At 43.3% G+C, this 21,903-nt stretch overlaps 1 protein-coding gene across 1 annotated transcript; it reads left to right on the forward strand.

The window, feature by feature from the left end:
• Positions 1-2,488: 2,488 nt before the first annotated feature.
• On the forward strand, positions 2,489-21,870 carry trmt61b (tRNA methyltransferase 61B). Its single transcript, XM_067985132.1, has 7 exons — positions 2,489-3,535; positions 7,222-7,324; positions 9,899-10,089; positions 14,810-14,901; positions 19,138-19,352; positions 20,778-20,855; positions 21,695-21,870. Exons 1-7 carry the CDS (start codon positions 2,666-2,668, stop codon positions 21,769-21,771), a joined length of 1,626 nt encoding a protein of 541 aa, XP_067841233.1. The 5' UTR covers positions 2,489-2,665; the 3' UTR covers positions 21,772-21,870.
• Positions 21,871-21,903: the final 33 nt, after the last annotated feature.

Below are 21,903 nucleotides of genomic sequence, written 5' to 3' on the forward strand. Positions count from 1 at the left end.
CACCCTATTACTTTCCCTAAGAAAATGTAATATTTTGTTCATGGGAGGTGGGTGACTGGCAAGGCCCCATTTATTGCCCATCCCTAATTGTCCTGAGAAGGTGGCAGTGCGCCTTTTCCTTGACCCGCTGCAGTCCTTTAAGCGATGGTGTTTCCATGACAGTGTTAGGCAGGGAATTCCAGGATATTAGTCCAGCAACGATGAAGGAACAGTGGTACATGTTCAGGTCAGGATGCTGCGTGACCTGGAGGAGAACTTGGAGATGATGGTGTTCCCACATTGCTGCTCGTCTTTCACAGAAGTGGAGGTTGTGTGGAGGGCAGTGCTGTCAAAGGAACCTTGGGCCGCAGTGTATCCTATGCACATGTGAAAGAGAGACTGCAAACCCATTAAATATATGGAACATGGATTACATTCCAGGAAGAAAGGACACATTTAAATGGCACCTTTATGTCCTCGGGACATCCCAAAGCGTGTCACAGCCAATTATTTACTTTTAAAGTGCTGTTTTGCAGGCAAATGTGATAGGCAATTTGCCCACACAAAAAAAATGACCACTTAATCTGTTTTGGTGTTGTTGGTTGAGGGACGAATGTTGGCCAGTACACTGTTCTTCAAAAATGCCATGAGATCTTTTACATCCTGCAGGCATTTGGAGAGGCAGGGACTGATTAGGAACAGTCAGCATGGTTTTGTGAGTGGAAAATCATGTCTCACGAATTTGATTGAGTTTTTTGAAGGGGTAACCAAGAAGATAGATGAGGGCTGTGCAGTAGACGTGGTCTACATGGACTTTAGCAAAGCCTTTGACAAGGTACCGCATGGTAGGTTGTTACATAAGGTTAAATCTCACGGGATCCAAGGTGAGGTAGCCAATTGGATACAAAATTGGATTGACAACAGAAGACAGAGGGTGGTTGTAGAGGGTTGTTTTTCAAACTGGAGGCCTGTGACCAGCGGTGTACCTCAGGGATCGGTGCTGGGTCCGCTGTTATTTGTTATTTATATTAATGATTTGGATGAGAATTTAGGAGGCATGGTTAGTAAGTTTGCAGATGACACCAAGATTGGTGGCATTGTGGACAGTGAAGAAGGTTATCTGGGATTGCAACGGCATCTTGATAAATTGGGCCTGTGGGCCAATGAATGGCAGATGGAGTTTAATTTAGATAAATGTGAGGTGATGCATTTTGGTAGATCGAATCGGGCCAGGACCTACTCCGTTAATGGTAGGGCGTTGGGGAGAGTTATAGAACAAAGAGATCTAGGAGTACAGGTTCATAGCTCCTTGAAAGTGGAGTCACAGGTGGATAGGGTGGTGAAGAAGGCATTCAGCATGCTTGGTTTCATTGGTCAGAACATTGAATACAGGAGTTGGGATGTCTTGTTGAAGTTGTACAAGACATTAGTAAGGCCACACTTGGAATACTGTGTACAGTTCTGGTCACCCTATTATAGAAAGGATATTATTAAACTAGAAAGAGTGCAGAAAAGATTTACTAGGATGCTACCGGGACTTGATGGTTTGACTTATAGGGAGAGGTTGGATAGACTGAGACTTTTTTCCCTGGAGAGTAGGAGGTTAAGGGGTGATCTTATAGAAGTCTATAAAATAATGAGGGGCATAGAAAAGATAGATAGTCAAAATCTTTTCCCAAAGGTAGGGGAGTCTATAATGAGGGGGCATAGATTTAAGGTGAGAGGGGAGAGATACAAAAGGGTCCAGAGGGGCAATTTTTTCACTCAAAGGGTGGTGAGTGTCTGGAACGAGCTGCCAGAGGCAGTAGTAGAGGCGGGTACAATTTTGTCTTTTAAAAAGCATTTGGACAGTTACATGGGTAAGATGGGTATAGAGGGATATGGGCCAAGTGCAGGCAATTGGGACTAGCTTAGTGGTATAAACTGGGCGACATGGACATGTTGGGCCGAAGGGCCTGTTTCCATGTTATAAACTTCTATGATTCTACATCCACCTGATCAGGCACATCACAGCTGAAATACATCACCTCTGACAGTACAGGGTGCTCCCAATTCTACACTGAAGTATCTGCCTTGGATTAAGTGCTCAAGTCTTGGAGTTCAAAAAATGATACAGCGCAGGAGGCCATTCGGCCCATTGTGTCCGTGCCAGCTCTTCGAGTGCTAGTCCCACTCCCCAGCTCTTTCCCCACAGCCCTGTGTAAAAAAAAAATAACCATTTTCAAGTATATATCCAAATTGGGCTTGAACACACAACCTTCTGAGCCCGAAGTGAGAACACCACCGACAGAGCCAAGCTGACATTAAGAATCCCGTGGCTCAAAATAAGTCACATTTTTAAAAATCCAAACAAAGCTGGAACATGACACAGATGAGTGAATCTGTGGAGGGAAGGGAAGGGGGCCCTCATTTCCCCCACCCCATAGACACACTCTGGATGCCCTGAGCTCCACGTGTCTCCCTATAGGGAACCCCCCCCCTCGTCGCCTTTTTATGATGTCCTTGTACTGAGGAGGAGCCTTGGAGCTGCTGCTTCCTGCTGACACCAGCCTGCAATGCAAAGCGGCCGCGTTCCGGATTTCAGCAGGCAAAGTGCAGGGTCTCGGATGCAATTTAATAGAAACCCAACTGGATTTCACCCGGAGAAGAAACCGGTGGTGATCCGTGCTGCTGGAGGGGGTGGAAGATGCTCTTTCTCCTGCGGCCTCCTTGTCCTCTGCAGGTGATCCGCAAAGCAGCCAGGTGCTGCAACCCGAGATGGGATGGGCCGCGGTCGCGGTCACCGGGCAAAGGCTGCAACCCTTGGCTCCTCTCTCAAAGCCCCGGTGCAGCGCTCGCCTTCGGCAGGCGGCGGCTGCAGTCAGTCGGGTCCACCCCTCCCGGCCCAGGAGATCGCGATGAAGGCGAGAGAGATGCATCCGATCCGGATCCGGATCCGGGACGGGAGGTCGGAGTCGGGCAGAGTTATCCGGGCTGGTCGCGGTCTTCCTCCTGGCCGGGCGGACGCGGTCTGCTCCCCCGCAGACGCTCCCTGTCTCCGCTGGAACGGGTCAGCAGCCTGATCCCCCACGGGATGTTGTCCCGGGAGGTGGTGGAGGAGCTGCAGGAGCAGAAGGTGAATCAGGAACTGGATGGAAACAATGTTCCCAGATGTTACAAACCAGCATCAGTGTCAACTGCGCCCTCAGGATCGCAGGCAACTGCTGGGAGCGGCTCGCATCTCCCCCAGGAGGAGGAGGAGGAGGTGGTCCATGGCCAGGAGGAGCCAACTTCCCAACTTCACTCCGCAGCCAAAGAAGTGCCTTTTAAAACGGGGGACGTGGTCCTGGTGGAGTTTCGCAGGAGGCGCAACTTGGAATTTCAAAAGATGTTCAATTTGGTGAAGGGTGGGAAATTGAACTGTAAGTGGGGGATGGTCGCCCACCAGGAGATCCTGGGAAAGCTCCCGGGCCAGGTGTTCAGGACTTCCATTGGCTTCCAGTTTGTCATAAGGAGACCGTCCTTGGAGGAATTTGTGCTGCTGATGAAGCGAGGACCAGCCATTTCTTATCCAAAAGTATGGAGATTTAAAAAAAAATCTTGGCCATTCATCTTTAAGGATTTAATTTTAAAATATATTTCACTGAATAATAAAAAAATCATGTCACTTTAACGTAAATTACCAATTTAAACTTTTCAAATTTGAGAACTAACAGAACTAACCCCCTCCCCCCTAGTAGTCTATCTCCGCACCTCTTCGAAGGCAGTGCCTGATGAAAATACTGAAAATACACAGCAGATCATCAACATTTGAAATGTGAAAAGACAGGTTAATGTTTCTGGCCGAGCTCTGATCTGACAAAGGGTCTACATCCGAAACGTTAACCTGCCACTTCACTTTTTAGATGCCAGTGGATCTGTTGTGTATTTCCTGTGTTTTCTGTTTTTATATTTAATTAGTTTGTGTCTGTGGTGAACATTGTGGCTGTATTGTCTGTCGGGAATGTCCATTAATTTTCTTCTTTATTGGTTAATCTAGGTGTTCTCTTTTCTAATTGGTTATTCTCTATTTTTGTTATTCACCAACGTATTGCACAAAATCTTTAATCCCTCAAACATTTTCTCCATTACAGCAAAACAAATTATCCAACTTACATCCACCTAAACTTAACTGGACCAGCCACATAAATACTGCGGCTAGAAGAGCAGGTCAGAGGCTGGGTATTTTGCGGCGAGTGACTCACCTCCTGACTCCCCAAAGCCTTTCCGCTATCTATAAGGCACAAGCCAGGAGTGTGATGGAATACTCTCCACTTGCCTGGATGAGTGCAGCTCCAACAACACTCAAGAAGCTTGACACCATCCAGGACAAAGCAGCCCGCTTGATTGGCACCCCATCCACCACCCTAAACATTCACTCCCTTCACCACCGGCGCACAGTGGCTGCAGTGTGTACCATCCACAAGATGCACTGCAGCAACTTGCCACGGCTCTTTCGACAACACTTCCCAAACCCGCAACCTCTACCACCAAGAAGGATAAGGGCAGAAAGCACATGGGAACAACACCACCTGCACGTTCCCCTCCAAGTCACACACCATCCTGACTTGGAAATATATCGCCATTCCTTCATCGTCGCTGGGTCAAAATCCTGGAACTCCCTTCCTAACAGCACTGTGAGAGAACCTTCACCACACGGACTGCAGCGGTTCAAGAAGGCGGCTCACCACCACCTTCTGAAGGGCAATTAGGGATGGGCAATAAATGCTGGCTTTGCCAGTGACGCCCACATCCCATGAACGAATAAAAAAAAATAAACCGTTCCTCACCCAGCCCATTATTTACCGCTAAAAATAATATTTCTTGCCTAATAAACACATTAAAAAATTCATTAATTTGCAATTTTAAACATGTCAAATTTACCCATAATGGTGACCCATCCTATCATCTAATTGCTCCAATAACTTTCTCCTCTTCCATTTGTTGCCCAATATCATCAATAAACTGGATGCTGTACACATCTCTCCCCCACTAGCAGGTAGCATTGGACCTGGCCTTTACTGTACATCCTAGCACACCTGAAGCAATCCTCCCGATTGCTTCAGGCGTGAAGTAAGTGTGCACATTGGCAGATAACCAAGCCATGATGCATTTGCAGTAGCCTCGCAGTGGGCCCATAATCCCAGGCTTCACCACTTTCTTCCAGCCCTTCAGGGAATGAGGAACTGAGTTGAGATCAGTACTATTACCTAAAAGAAAGAAAGACTTTCATTTATATAATGCCTTTCATGACTTCAGGACATCCCAAAGCGCTTTGCAGCCAAAGTGGTTACTGTTGTAATGTCGGAAACGCAGCAGCCAATTTTGCGCACAACAAGGTCCCTCAAACAGCAATGTGATAATGACCAGATAATCTGTTTTCTAGTGATGTTGGTTGAGGGATAAATATTGGCCAGGACACGGGAGATCTCCCCTGCTGTTCTTCAAAATAGTGCCATGGCAATCTTTTATGTCCACCGGAGAGAGCAATCAGGGCCTCAGTTTAACGTTTCATCCGAAAGGTGGCACCTCCCACAGTGCAACACCCACTCAAAGAAAGAGATGTTAGTGATTGACAGCTCCTCCTGACTGGGGCGAGAGGGAACCTCGGGCTTTATGTTATATCTGATTGTTCAAGAGAAAGGGAGCGCCACATCTGCCAGAAGCCCAGCAGCAGTTCAGGTTTACGGGTCGGAATAAATGCAATCAATGAGTGGATCAGTAACAATTCTCTCAGCGAAGAGCTGCAGGGTACAGAGAAAGGGCAGAAAACAGTCTCAGCCGTGAGATTCTTATCACAGGCTTTGGAAAAAAAAACAAATTCAAAGACAAAATCAGATAGAGAAGAAAAAAAATACTGAAATCAAGTCAGCAGTTCCAAAGAACAATATTGACAGAAATAAATAATAAGTAACTTTATGTAGTGAGTCATGAATCCCAGCTCTCGTCTATTTTAAGGTGTTACATTATGCCAGTAAAATAAAATAAATATAGAAAAAGCCATGTGGAAAAAGAATAACGCAGAATAGGGATTTGAAGAAAGCAAGTAGACAAAAAAATTTAGTTAACAGATAATTTTAAAGAAAAGGTGTCAAGTTAGCCTAGTCTCAATTTATTCAGTTGCCAAATGGGCAAAACAGTATGGTTGTAATATATGCACACTGAACCCATCAAGATAAAACTAGCAAGTAAAAAATTCAACAGTACTGCTATGATAAATTTTATTGCATTCCATTTTATTATAGATGAGATTAGCATCAAAAAGCTCCCGATTCATAAACATTTGTAAATAAAAACATATATACTCTCCTGTCCTTTTCATGGAGTTTTACATTAATATTTTTTATAATAAAGTACTTTTTTTTGTACCATCAGGAATTATTATAGTGAGAGTCTTTTTATAAAAGAATGAAACTTTTAGTATCCTGTATAAAAATAAGCTTTGTTAAAGGGAATTAAATTAAGCACAAGCAGCTAACCTATTTTGTGAGTCTGAAAAATAGAATGAGAGACATACAGAATAAAGGGACACAGACAGAGAAGGGGAGAGTGTGAATGAGGCCTATAGTGATAGGAATAGTGAGTGTGAGGTATACAGAGGGAGGTGGACAGAAGAAAGCAGACAGAACAAAAGGTACTTAACCGTAAGGGCGAGCGAAACAGCCACAGGAGATCAACTAATTAATTATTCTTATAAAGAAATAAATTGAGGGGGAAAGGAAGTGCCTTTGATTCAGTTTATGTTGAATATCGAACTACATTTATCTACATAATTATTTTGAACATGTCACACTTTGTAATTTCAAGTGTTATAAAAGGGAGAAAGAAAGACAGTCACTTTGAGCTGTTTTTTTCAGACCCAATACTGGAAATTTACAAGTGCCTTCCAATCTCCCAAAATCCCTTCCCTAAATAGCAAATAAACACTGATTGATCTCAAGCTGTGCTTACTTACGGGGATGAGACTTTGTGGCCTAAAAGGACAGAACAGCTTAAAAAGTTACACCTTAGCAGCAGAATAATATGGTGTGAGTGACGTGGTGTAACACCCCTGTAATAATGACCCCAACTTATAGTGAGAAACACCACGGGAGATACGGTTATTCGTTTTAATAATTTCTTCGTCCTCCTCTCTGGGAGATGTGTTCCCTCCCCCAATTCAGCTTGAAAATGTCAATATTCCTCAATCATTCTCTATCTTTTTTTCCCTTCTGCTTCTTTCAGGACATTAGCACCATGTTGATGATGATGGATGTTAGTAGTGGGGACTGTGTTTTAGAGTCCGGTTCAGGGTCTGGAGCGATGACACTGTTTCTGTCTCGAACAGGTAATTTGTATTATCGGGGCCCTTATAGAAGCTGAATGACGTTGAATACCCTGTACATATCTGTGCTGCCAAAAACGATATATTAGGATGCTCGAATAAAATATACATTGCATTGTTGGCACTGGGCTTATTTAATGTATTAAAGGAGTGAAAATCACACTTAAGCCAAGATGCTTAATATTATGCTTTTAATTCACCACCTCAGCTTGCTCTCACCACCAGTGATAGGTTTGTAGTCACCAATACCTTTGCTGTAGTGTTTTGTAACTCATATGCTCTCTTCAGACACAACTCAAGTTTGGGAGGATAAAGTTTGTAATTGTACAGCTAATTGCTTCTGCAGTTCAAATGAAATGAAGAAATCCTCTCATTTATATAACGTTTTATTATGTTGTTGAAATGTCTCAAAGCACGTCACACAGTGAATTGCTTTGCAAGTTCACTGACTGCTATTATATGGATAAAAGTGGATATAATATGAAATTTCACGTGCTCGCTGAATGCTTTACAGAATTCTTAATGATAACGCTAGACTGGCTGTAAAAACTTTTACTAAACCACTACAAACTATTTCTCCATAAACTTACACTAATTATGTTGAAAGACAGCTTAGTAGATTGGGTGGATAGATGTCAAAGAAAATTAATGCAGAGAAATGTGAGGTAATACATCTTGGAAGGAAGAATAAGGAGGACATTTATACTTAAATGGTAAAACTCTTAGAAAAACAGAGAGATGTAAAGAAATAACTTGCATTTATATAGCTCTTTTCATGATCGTACGGGTCCCAAAGCACTTTACCGCCAATGATGTAGTTTTGAAGTGTAGTCACTGTTGTAGGAAACGCAGCATCCAATCTGCGCACAGCAAGATCCCACAAACAGCAATGAGATAATGAGCAGATAATCTGTTTCTTATTGATGTTGGTTGAGGGATAAATATTGGCCAGGACACCAGGAGATCTTCCCAGCTTTTCTTCAAATAATGCCATGGGATCTTTTACGTCCACCTAAGAGGGCAGATGGGACCTCGGTTTAACATCTCACCTGGAAGACGGCACTTCCGATAGTGCAGCACTCCCTCAGTACTGCACTGAGGTGTCAGCCTATTTCATGTGATCAAGTCTCTGGAGTGGGACTTGAACCCACATCCTTCTGACTTGTATGGGAGAAAGAAAAATGACACACTGATGCAGTAGTGATGGTCTTTTTGATGTTGGGGCTGAGGCACATTACTGGGGCACAGTAGAGGGAGCTTTACTCTGCATCTGTCTGTGCTATACTTGACCTGTCTTGATACTGACATTGAATGCCCATAATGAAAAGAATTCCATTCCCAAGCACTAACATCCCTCACCTTGGAGTTATGAGAAAATAAAGATACTTCAACGTCAGGCTGGAAAAATAACTTCTGATCCATTTCCAACTTTGATAAACTCAAATTCACAAAAAAAAAGACAAATTTTACAACAACTGAACATGATTTTGATTAATTCTTTTTCTTTGTCCAAGCTGACAGCCGATGCAAAGCTTCCGTTTGCCTGTGTATCAACAGTTACTGTACTTCAAAGTAATTCATTGAACGTTGGAGCACTTTGAGTTCCCTGTGAGATGTGAGGTGTAACACTTTCTTGTACAGGAACTCAGCAATTGGTTTTATACAGCTCGACATTGGTTATTGTTCATTGGGAAACACAGAAATTCAAAAGAAAATATATTTAAAAATAAATAAAAATAATGATTTTTGATTGTGTGTATAGACTTCCAGGAAAAGAGATAACTTTTAAAATCGCACTTTTCTCTTTGCTCATCAAAGTGTTTGCACGTTCTCTGATAGCTTAGCAAGACGATACTGCAGCTGGTGTGGCACTAAGTCTTAGTAACCAGGCCTGGATAGCTCTCTGTGCTGAGTGAGCTGGGGCAGCCGGTGGGATAAGGCAATTTGCCTCAGTACCCTGAGGTGAGGCCGGAGAAAAATATCAGCCAGGATTCCCATTTTTAGCCGTCTTCCGGTGACCCTGCAAAACATTACATGATGGTGGTCAAATCACCTGCCGACACTGTTTGGGCTCACACGTGAAGGATGGCCAATCGGGAGAGGTACCAGAGAGCCGCCAATCTGCTTCAAACCATATTCCAGTATGAGTCAGCACCATCACCGAGGGGAGTGGACACTTGTGAAGAAAATTAATCGATTAAGGGTATGTATTTTCAACAACGACAACCCGCATTTATATAGCGCCTTTAAAGTAGTAAAACATACCAAGGCGCTTCACAGGAGCGTTATTAAACAAAATTTTACACTAAGCCACGTAAGGAGATATTAGGATAGGTGACCAAAAGCTTGGTCAAAGAGGTAGGTTTGAAGGAGTGTCTTAAAGGAGAACAGAGAGAGGTGGAGAGATTTAGGGAGGGAATTCTAGAGCTTAGTGCCTACGCAGCTGAAGGCACGGCCGCCAATGGTGGAGCGATGAAAATCAGGGATGCGCAAGAGGCCAGAATTGGAGGAGCACAGATATCTCAGGGGGTTCACATGTTTGTTTCCTTCCCTCCCCCCTCCCCCCCCCCCCCACAGTTGGATCTTCTGGGAAAGTGTATAGTTTTGAGGTAAGACAGGATCACCACTGCAATGCTAAAAGGAATTACCAGCGCTGGCGGAATGCCTGGGAAGTGGCCCGTGAGAAAGAGTGGCCCAACAACGTTGACTTTATTATTAAAGATATTGTGACTGCCGCTGACGATATCCAGGGAAAGATGTTCGATGCTGTAAGTAACCCATTGCTTTTACCATTACTCCACCCAACATGTTGTGGATCTGAATGCAACCCTTTGCCCTGCCTTCGTTCCAAGTTGCACAAATCCAAGACTGCCTGCCAGGATTCATAGATGCAACAAATTTAAATTTTAAACAGAATCAAAGAAACTGGTTTTAAACTAATGTTATTTTTTTAATTGGCGACTTTTAGCTAAGTATTGATCAATCATGTCAACTCATCACATCATAAAATCTGAAGACAATAACTGTAGAATTAACTATTATTAATAGTAAGTTATATCTACAGATCAGCTCTATTTCTGCTTTTTAATAGTAATACTTAAAAAATAATCATATTTTCACTGGAATGGTAAAATAGCATATTGCAATTTAAAATTCCAATTTTTTTTGTATTTGAAAGCATCCAGAACTTAAGACTCCCAACTTTCCCAGCACATTGCTTTGGCTCATTGTTGCATTGGTTTGGTGCTTCAACACGTAGCAAGGCAGGACATGGGCTCACAGCTGTATGTCCCCATGGAGTGAGTTCCCAGTCTCAGCTGTGCTGTCAGGAGACAGTGCCGAGTGAAGGTTTGGTGCGTCTCACACAGACCAGCTGAATTGCGATGCACAGCAGTTTGCTGCAGAGCAGTATCAGCAGAGGCCTGTGAGTAGTGTACTGAGGAATTATGTCATGGGCTTAAAAGAGAAAGAGAAAACATTTTAAAATGGAACCAAAAATGCAAACATTCCAACAAGCACATTCGTACATAATTCCAATCAGATTGACTTCACTCATCACTAATTCCACAAGAGCAGCCCAAAATGGATTCACCATTGGGGAAACAGCAGGGGAGTGGGACTAATTGGTAGCTCTTTAAGAGAGCTGGCACAGGCACGATGGGACGAATTGCCTCTTTCTGTGCTGTATAATTCTATGATTCAATGTGCTGTCTTGTTTTAGATGACACAGACAATGAGATTTTAGGACCTGGTCAATTTAGATGATCAAATTTGAAAACTTTAGGTTCCTTATCCTCTGAGGTTCAAAAAGTTAAACCAAAGTTCAGATTCAAATTTGACTATTTGAACTGAACCTCAGAACTTGCACTGGTATTTCTTCCTCCTTATCTCGGGTATCCTCTTGGCCTATAGCATCATGAGTCACTGCTTCAGTTTTCAACATAAAATGATCAGGCTGTAGACTCCACATTAATAGCCCTGTAAATATGAACACTAAAAAACAATTGTATTTGAAAAAGTGAATGTAGAGCAGGTTTATAGATAAGTATTCACTTCAACAACGTGCAGTCATGTCAACACATCACATCATAAAACTTGAAGATGATAACCATACAGTTAGCTATTATAACTAATAAGTCATATCACCTCTTCATGGTATCATAGTAGGTACAGCACAGGAGGAGGCTATTCGGTCCATCGTGCCCGTGCTGGCTCCCTGAAAGAGCTATCCAATTACTCCCACTCCCCTGCTCTTTCCCCGTAGCCCTGCAAATGTTTTCCCTCAGTATTTAGCCAATTCCCTTTTGAAAGTTACTATTGAGTTTGTTTCCGCCACCCTTTCTGGCAGATCATTACAACTCGCTGCGTAAGAAAATGTTTCCTCAGGTCGCCTCTGGCTCTTTTGACAATCACCTTAAATCTGTGTCCTCTGGTTACTGACCCTTCTGCCACTGGAAACAGTTTCTCCTTATTTACTCTGTCAAAACCGTTCATAATTTTGAACACCTCTATCAAATCTCTCCTTAACCTTTTCTGTTCTAAGGAGAACAACCCCAGCTTCTCCAGTCTCTCCACATAACTGAAGTCCCTCATCCCTGCTACCATTCTAGTAAATCTCTTCTGCGCCCTCTCCAAGGCCTTGACATCCTTCCTAACGTGTGGTGCTCAGTATTGAACACAATACTCCAGCTGAGGCCTAACCAGTGTTTTATAAAGGTTTAGCATAACTTCCTTGCTTTTGTATTCTATGCCTCTATTAATAAAGCCAAGGAACCCGTATAATTTTTAACAGTAACACTGTACTTACTTTCCACTGTAACAGTAAAATAGCATATTGCAACCTTAAAAATAAGATTAAAACTTACTTTAAAACTGTGTACCTTAAAGGATCGCATCTCTTTAAAGATATACCCAATGGCTTAGTTGGTAAGTGCCCTGCCTGGTATGGTACTGAGCCAGGAAGGTTCCAGGTTCGATTCGCAGTCTGTGCTGAGTTAACTGATCTCAGTTGGGACAGCAGTAAGAGTACATCTTTTGACTTTCCTTGGCTGGGGAAGAGAAAAATGTCAACCATTCCTGACTACTGTCCAGTGGCTTACTGGAAAGTGTGTCTATCTAGACATCGAGTGAGGACAGCCTCAGGCTTGGTTACGGTGTTCTTAATGGCCTGTTGACATTTATGGTCTAGGCTCAGACATGAAGAATCACCACTTGGATGAGGTACTGGCGGGTGGCTGAAGCCCGTGAAACTTTACCCCAGCAAGAGTGAGTAAGTGGAGGGGGAATAATTGAAGAGTTTTTTTTTTATAATTGCGGCTACTCTTTCTCTGTGCAGTTTAGACTAGGATGAGCAATGTTAAGGATTTGCCATTACACTTCAGGAACTTTTGTGCATCCATTTATCTTTTTTCACCTTTAATCTAAATTTTGTATTAAATTTCTGAAATTTTCAAATTTAAAAATGGGTGGGTTGGGGGCGGGGGGCATTGAAAGTTGCCACCATTTCAGACCCGCCCCCAACCTGCCCATTTCCGGTTTTCACTGGGGCGGTACGAAGGGCGGGCGACCAACCCACTCCCAGGAGGTGGCAAAACATTCCATGTTCCAACAACCCTCTGCATAAAGGAATTTCTCCTAATATCTCTCCTTACTCTCTTACTATTTTAAATTGATGACCCTCCTTGTCATTATTTCCTCTGATTGAGGAGTCAATCTGTCCCTGTTCATGCTATTAAAATCCTTCATAATTTTAACATTAAATCTCCTCAACCTTCTCTCCTCCATTGGCTGGAGTCATACCTAGCACAAAGGAAGATGGTAGTGGTTGTTGGAGGCCAATCATCTCATCCCCAGGACATTGCTGCAGGAAATCCTCAGGGCAGTGTCCTAGGCCCAACCATCTTCAGCTGCTTCATCAATGACCTTCCCTCCAATATAAGGTCAGAAATGGGGATGTTTGCAGATGATTGCACAGTGTTCAGTTCCATTGCAACCCTCAGATAATGAAGCAGTCCGTGCCCATGTGCAGCAAGACCTGGACAACATCCAGGCTTGGGCTGATAAGTGACAAGTAACATTCGTGCCAGACAAGTGCCAGGCAATGACTATCTCCAACAAGAGAGAGTCTAACCACCTCCCCTTGACATTCAACAGCATTCATCACCGAATCCCCCACCATCAACATTCTGGGGGTCACCATTGACCAGAAACTTAACTGGACCAGCCATATAAATACTGTGGCTTCAAGAGCAGGTCAGAGGCTGGGTATTCTGCGGCGAGTGACTCACCTCCTGACTCCCCAAAGCCTTTCCACCATCTACAAGGCACAAGTCAAGAGTGTGGTGGAATACTCTCCACTTGCCTGGATGAGTGCAGCTCCAACAACACTCAAGAAGCTCGACACCATCCAGGCCAAAGCAGCCCGCTTGATTGGCACCCCATCCACCACCCTAAACATTCACTCCCTTCACCACCGGCGTGCTGTGGCTGCAGTGTGTACCATCCACAGGATGCACTGCAGCAACTCGCCACGGCTTCTTCGACAGCACCTCCCAAACCCACGACCTCTACCACCTAGAAGGACAAGGGCAGCAGGCAGATGGGAATAACACCACCTGCACGTTCCGCTCCCTTTACCACCGGTGCGTCGTGGCTGCAGGCTGTACCATCTACAAGATGCACAGCAGGAACAGCACCTCCCACCCCGCGACCTCTACCAGGTAGAAGGACAAGGGCAGCAGGCACATGGGAGCAACACCACCTACACGTTCCCCTCAAGTCACACACCATCCTGACGTGGAAATATATCGCCGTTCCTTCATCGTCTCTGGGTCAAAATCCTGGAACTCCCTTCCTAACAGCACTGTGGGAGAACCTTCACCACACGGACTGCAGCGGTTCGAGAAGGCGGCTCACCACCACCTTCTCAAGGGCAATTAGGGATGGGCAATAAATGCCGACCTCGCCAGCGACGCCCACATCCCAATAATGAATTAAAAAAAACTGGTTCTGGTATCTCAAGTCTCTCCTTACAACTATAGTTTTCTACCCCTGGCATTACTGTGGTCAGTCTACACTGTAAGCTCTTTGGCTTAAATGTCCTTTCTATAATGGGGCATCCAAAACTGCACACAATACTGTAATTGTGACCTAACCAACGGTTTAAAGACATTTCTTATTACCTGTACTCTATGCCGCTTTTAATAAAAGCCAAAATACTGTTGGCTTTTCTTATTGCTTTATCACCTCCACTCGCACTTTCAGGAAATTATATATATTTGCACCCTTAGATCTCCCTGTTCCTTCATCCCCCTTTAGCCTCTTTCTATTGAGTATGTACTCCCATTCCTTGTTTTTTCTTTGCAAACTACATTAACTCACACTTGCCCACACTTGCCCACATCTTCCATGTGTCTGCCCACTCCACAGGTGAATTGAATTTGAAATGCATTTTATATTAATTTCCCCTTCTTCTTGCATTCTTTCCAGATCGCTTTGGATATGCTAAGCCCACAACTTGCTTTGCCTGTCGTCTACTCACACCTCAAACAAGGTGGAGTCTGTGCAGTATATCTAGCAAAGTAAGTGTAAAGTGGGTTTGGCCTATTTTAGCGCAGTTATTGTTATGGTAAAGAAAGGAAGAACTTGCATTTATATAGCGCCTTTTATAATCTCAGAATGTCCCAAAGCACTTTATAGTCAATGTAACAATTTTGAAGCGTAGTCATTATTGTAATGTAGGAAACGCGGCAGCCATGTGATAAACAGCAATGTGATAATGACCAGATAATCTGTTTTTAGCGATGTTGGTTGAGGGATAAATATTGGCCAGGACACTGGGGCGAACGCCCCTGCCCTTCTTCGAAATAGTGCCACGGGATCTTTGACATCCATCTGAGAGGGCAGACGGGGCCTCGCTTTAACGTCTCGTCCAAAAGATGGCACATCCAACAGTGCAGCACTCCCTCAGTACCGCACTAGAGCGTCAGCCTAGATTATGTGCTCAAGTCTCCTGAGTAGAACTTGAACCCACAACCTTCTGACTCAGAGACAAGAGTGCTACCCCCTGAGCCACAGCTAACACCAAAGGGGCTTTTAAGTAACACTTCCCTGGTTCCCAGATTACACAGTCAATTTAATACCTTTCCACATGTACTGTTAACACTGCTGCACAAGAAATCTGGCAAATGTTTGTTCTCAACATTGTATGGCAGTAATCATCGCACATAGGAAAAAAAAACGATAAAGCTCCATGACCATGAAAGCTCTCTGCAGCTATTTTGTAGAAGGCAAGTACAGGGTGAGATTTAATTTCTGCCGTCCCTATTAAATTATCTTTATGCTAATATTCACGGCACTAATACTACTTCAGATAAACCAAGCCTGGTAAATTAATCTGCTGCCACCAGTCACGGAACAGCACATCTGCATTGGCATGGAGTTAGTGGGGGGCCAGGCAACTCCTCCTTGTGTTAATTTAAACATTCGACAGACCTTGAATCAGTGACGTTGACAGTGCCCTTTTGGAATAGGGTAATGTTTACAATTCTTGTATCAGTGGCTACACTTCAAAAGTACTTAATTGGCTGTAGAGCACTTTGGGATGTCCTGAGGTCATGAAAGGTGCTAAATAAATGCAAGTCTGTGTTCTCTTTTACAGCACTAATTTCAAGCAAGCATGGATTCTAACAAGTGGTTGCTGGTATTGCATTGTATGAAACGGCAGGCTATAAGCATCTATCTGTAGTTTTGTAATACTCATAATATGGCCCCAATAGCCATTTGTAGTCATAGGAACATAGGAACAGGAGTAAGCCATTCAGCCCCTCGTGCCTGCTCCACCATTTGATAAGATCATGGCTGATCTTTGATCTAACTCCATATACCTGCCTTTGGCCCATATCCCTTAATACCTTTAGTTGCCAAAAAGCTATCTATCTCAGATTTAAATTTAGCAATTGAGCTAGTATCAATTGCCGTTTGCGGAAGAGAGTTCCAAACTTCTACCACCCTTTGTGTGTAGAAATGTTTTCTAATCTCGCTCCTGAAAGGTCAGGCTCTAATTTTTAGACTGTGCCCCCACTCCTAAAATCCCCAACCAGCGGAAATAGTTTCTCTCTATCCACCCTATCTGTTCCCCTTAATATCTTATAAACTTCAATCAGATCACCCCTTAACCTTCGAAACTCTAGAGAATACAACCCCAGTTTGTGTAATCTGTCCTCGTAACTTAACCCTTGAAGTCCGGGTATCATTCTAGGAAACCTACGCTGCACTCCCTCCAAGGCCAATATGTCCTTCCGAAGGTGCTGTGCCCAGAACTGCTCACAGTACTCCAGGTGCGATCTAACCAGGGTTTTGTATAGCTGCAGCATAACTTCTGACCCCTTGTACTCTAGTCCTCTAGATATAAAGGCCAGCATTCCATTAGCCTTCTTGATTATTTTCTGCACCTGTTCATGACACTTCAATGATCTATGTACCTGAACCCCTAAGTCCCTTTGGACATCCACTGTTTTTAACTTTTTACCATTTAGAAAGTATCCTGTTCTATCCTTTTTTGATCCAAAGTGGATGACCTCACATTTGTCTACATTGAATTCCATTTGCCACAGTTTTGCCCATTCACCTAATCTATCAATATCGTTTTGTAATTTTATGTTATGGTTATGCCACCAATCTTTGTGTCATCGGCAAACTTAGAAATGAGACTTTCTATGCCTTCATCTAAGTCGTTAATAAATATTGTGAATAATTGAGGCCCCAAGACAGATCCCTGCGGGACTCCACTAGTCACATCCTGCCAATGTGAGTACCTACCCATTATCCCTACTCTCTGTCGCCTTTCGCTCAGCCAACTTCCTAACCAAGGCCGTACTTTTCCCTTGATTCCATGAGCTTCTATCTTAGCTAACAGTCTCTTATGTGGGACCTTATCAAATGCCTTCTGGAAGTCCATATAAATAACATCCATTGACATTCCCCTGTCCACTACTTTAGTCACCTCTTCAAAAAATTCAATCAGGTTTGTCAGGCACGACCTACCTTTCACAAATCCATGCTGGCTCTCTCTGATTAACTGAAAATTCTCGAGGTGTTCAGTCACCCTATCCTTAATTATAGACTCCAGCATTTTCCCCACAACAGATGTTAGGCTAACTGGTCTATAATTCCCCGGTTTCCCTCTCTCTCCTTTCTTAAAAAGCGGAGTGACATGTGCAATTTTCCAATCTAGAGGGACAGTTCCTGAATCTAGAGAACTTCGAAAGATTATAGTTAGGGCATGTGCAATGTGCTCACCTACTTCCTTTAAAACCCTGGGATGGAAACCACCTGCTCCCATCTGGCTTTCCCTTATGGCTCACAGCAAGCTTGCTGCTCCATGTGCTTCTGTGTCTCCATTCACAGCAGGCCCGGCCGTGGGATATTGATCCAGCTAGGATTCAACCTTTCTTACTCTGCAGCAAAACAAGGCAAGTGAATGTTATCAGGAGGCAGCTAACAGAGAGCCATTGGAAAGGGTCTATTGAAACACAACTATTTCGATGGCACCATCATTTTTTTCATCCTGTGGGGAAACTTTTGGTCTCCACTTGGAAACTGTCCCCATTTTGAAATCAGGAGGCATGTGGGAAATCACAGGTGTAGACCCATGTTCTGTCTCTCCACAGTGAGGCTTCTAGCATCACTCCCGAGAGTGGCCCTCAAGCAAGATATTTGTTGGGATTGTAGCCCTAGGTGAAACATTAGGAACACTGATCTACATAGAAACATAGAAAATAGGAGCAGGAGTAGGCCATTCGGCCCTTCGAGCCTGCTCCGCCATTCAATATGATCATGGCTGATCCTCTATCTCAATACCATATTCCCGCTCTCTCCCCATACCCCTTGATGCCTTTTGTGTCTAGAAATCTATTTAGCTCCTTCTTAAATATATTCAGTGACTTGGCCTCCACAGCCTTCTGTGGTAGAGAATTCCACAGGTTCACCATCCTCTGAGTGAAGAAATTTTTCCTCATCTCAGTCCTAAATGTCCTACCCCGTATCCTGAGACTGTGACCCCTCGTTCTGGACCCCCCAGCCAGGGGAAACATCCTCCCTGCATCCATTCTGTCTAGCCGTGTCAGAATTTTATATGTTTCAATGAGATCCCATCTCATTCTTCTAAACTTGAGTGAATACAGGCCAAGTCGACCCAATCTCTCCTCATATGACAGTCCTGCCATCCCGGGAATCAGTCTGGTGAACCTTCGCTGCACTCCCTCTATGGCAAGTATATCCTTTCTTAGGCAAGGAGACCAAAACTGCACACAATACTCCAGGTGTGGTCTCACCAAGGCCCTGTATAACCGCAGTAAGACATCCTTGCTCCTATACTCAAATCCTCTTGCAATGAAGACCAACATACCATTTGCCTTCCTAACTGCTTGCTGCTCACAGCAAGCATAGACTGATAACACTTACATGGATAGGCTGGGGAGAGTCAAGAAATTATTTAAGAAAGGCACAGTTTACTTTTAAACCATTATTCTCTGGAACTCACAACTTAACCCCTTCTACCTCTTTGCTTCACTCATCACCTTCTCTTTGACCATTATTGGTCACTTTTCCCGACTCTCACATCATGGCTCGTTGTCTGCTCCTTTATTCCTTTTATCCATTTTTTAAAATCTTCTCCCACCTCGGCCACCCCCATGCAAAAATTCTTTGGGTTTTTTTTATGTTAAAGGCACTATATAAATGCAAGTTGTTGTTGTACTAGTGTGACAAATTTCAATAGGGTCCCAGATTCTTCTGCTAACCTATGTTACTTGTAGTGTTACCCAGGTCATCGATCTGTTGGAAGGGATACGCTGCTCCCAGTTATCCCTCTCATGTGAGAAGATCCTTGAGGTCATTCACAGGGACTGGCTCATTAAACCAGCTGTACGGAAGGACGGCAGCATGGCACCCAGAGTGGAACCACAAAGGAACGGGAACGATGAAGTTGATGATGAGGAAGGAAGCGCTGCAGCCAAGCTAGAGGATGAAGGTAGAGTATTTACTCTGTTTCAAGTTTTTTTTTAAACTTACATCTTAACTGGAAACAGTCATGATTGTTTCATCCTTCATCATAAACATTAAAATAGGATATTTGAGTTGCTGCCCAATCCATGCAAATTAACAAGACTTGCACCTCCTGTCCTCCCAGAGCTGGGTACGGTGTTGAATTCAAAGCGTCACTACTGTGCACAAGGTACAAATACATTTTATTGGTGGAATGGATGGTGCACTAACCCAAGAACCATTTAATTCACAAAAATTAAATTCCATCTGTAAAGCAACAAATGGAATTTCACTTCGCATACCAAGTCCCATTCTCTCATCACCTCTATGCTCGCTGACCTACATTGGCTCCCGATCCGGGAATGTCTCGATTTTAAAATTCTCATCCTTGTTTTCAAATCCCTCCATTGCCTCGCCCCTCCCTATCTCTGTAACCTCCTCCAGCCCTACAACCATCTGAGATCTCTGCGCTCCTCCAATTCTTGTCTCTTGCGCATCCCCGATTTTAATTGCTCAACCACTGGCGGCCGTGCCTTCAGCTGCCTAGGCCCTAAGCTCTGGAATTCCCTCCCTAAACCTCTCCACCTTTCTACCTCTCCTCCTTTGAGTTGCTCCTTGAAACCTATCTCTTTGACTAAGCTTTTGGTCACCTGTCCTAATACCTCATGTGGCTCGGTGTCAAATTTTGTTTGATAACGCTCCTGTGAAACGCCTTCGGATGTTTTACTAAGTTAAAGTTGCTACATAAATGCAAGTTGTTGTTGTTTAAAAAATAAATTCCGGAAGGCAACACCTGATGTAGCACAAAGCCATATAGATAAGAAGGTCCTAGGTTCAATTCCTGGTCAATGCCAAGCTAGCTGATGTTAGCTGGGCAAAATTGGAGCGCTGTAATTGGGCTCATTATCCTTGGACTAAGGAGAGAGAAAAAAAAATCAGAGTTCCTGCTAGCTATCTTGTGAATTCTGCTGTAAAGTGCATGTGTGTAGGCACTGGATGAGGGTAAAATTGGGCTTGGTTGTGTTGTCCGCCACAGTCAAATAGTCTGCTCACACCTGAAAAATGACCACTTGGGTGAGGAACCAGATTGATGCTGCTGACTGTGGAACTGTTTCCCCAGCAAGTGAAAATTGGATGTATACTTGAAAAGGAAAACATTTCAGGCTTTTGGGGAAAGAGTAAGGGAGTGGATAGATCTTTCAAAGAGCTGGCACACGCACGATGGGCTGAATCGTCTCATTCTGTGCTGTATAATTCTAAGAGTTTCAGGGAAGGAGGGAAGAAAATGGAGTAAAACTTTTCTTTAAAAAAAGGATTAGAGGGAACTGTTCTATTGTATGTTTAATGCTTCAGGAAAAGTCTGTGAAGCAAACTTGTGTAATGTTTGAAAAATGTTCTACATTAAATGCAGGTGAAGAGGAAGAGACCAAACCTTTTTGTACAGTGCCTTATATTGCCAGACCTCATCACGAGCAAGTTTCTCACACAGGTGAGTCCAGCTCATTTTCTTTTTTTACTTATATTTCTTTTGTTCTTACAAACTCTCACCTTGATGTCGCCTCTGTTTGGTGTAGGTGAGTGTAACGGAGCCACTCTGTATTGAGATGTTAGAGACTCAAAAAATACTGCAATACCCATGTCAGAAACATTTGACACGTATTTTTACACACTCCATTCTGAAAGCCTTAGGATACCTTTATTAATATCACAGTACTCTTTAAAATGAATCCATATTTGTACTGGCACCATGCACAACTTTTTATACATGTGTTTTATTTCCTTTTTCCAATTTTCTCTACTCTGCTTAAGACACTGAGTTATCATGGGATCATAAAAATTTAGCACAGGAGACGGTCGTTTGGAGATTGAACTTAGGCCCAATATGGAGATCGCATTGGCACATCTGCTCCAGTCGCATTTCCTTGCTCTATCCTCAAACCCTTGAATATGTTTCTCAAAGTATTTATTTAATGTTCTTTTACATGTTGTGATAAGCTCAGCTTCAATACTACTTGCTGTTTGGCATTTCAAAAACATTTTGCATGAAAACATTTCTTCATGTTTCTAGGAGTAATCCTGAATTTATTCCCCTAGTCAGTTGGTAGCATTCTTGCCTCCGAGAAAGAAATACTTGCATTTATATAGCGTCTTTCATGACTTCAGGCCGTCCCAAAGCACTTTACAGCCAATAAAATACTTTTGAAGTGTAGTCACACACTGAGGCTCCATCATAGCTGTAACACCTCAATCAGAGATCTGACTGAGCCCTAAAAATAATTTTTTTCTCATCGTGTTTTCATTCTGCTGATCTTTTTTTCCCACCCACAGCTTTCCTTGTCAAATTGAGAAAATTTAAACCTGCCCCTCCACACTCAAGTCCGCACAACAGTGAAACCGATAGCTAAGACCTGTGGAATTGTGAAGATGGAATGTGTTGTATGTACTGTAATGATCTATTCTGTATACTAAACCACTCTGTTAAATAAAATTAAATCATATTTTTATTTTCTCATTTATTCATACAGTTTATATTGTAG

Source organism: Heptranchias perlo, chromosome 5 (assembly GCF_035084215.1).
Source record: "Heptranchias perlo isolate sHepPer1 chromosome 5, sHepPer1.hap1, whole genome shotgun sequence".
Taxonomy (NCBI): domain Eukaryota; kingdom Metazoa; phylum Chordata; class Chondrichthyes; order Hexanchiformes; family Hexanchidae; genus Heptranchias; species Heptranchias perlo.

What these genes read in the sequence shown, in the direction of transcription:
- trmt61b (XM_067985132.1), top strand. Translation starts at nt 2,666, where the DNA reads ATGCTCTTTCTCCTGCGGCCTCCTTGTCCTCTGCAGGTGATCCGCAAA. An exon ending in TGTGCAGTATATCTAGCAAA is followed by an intron (nt 14,902 to 19,137) that starts GTAAGTGTAAAG and finishes TGTTACTTGTAG; the next exon opens with TGTTACCCAGGTCATCGATC. An exon ending in AGCCAAGCTAGAGGATGAAG is followed by an intron (nt 19,353 to 20,777) that starts GTAGAGTATTTA and finishes CATTAAATGCAG; the next exon opens with GTGAAGAGGAAGAGACCAAA.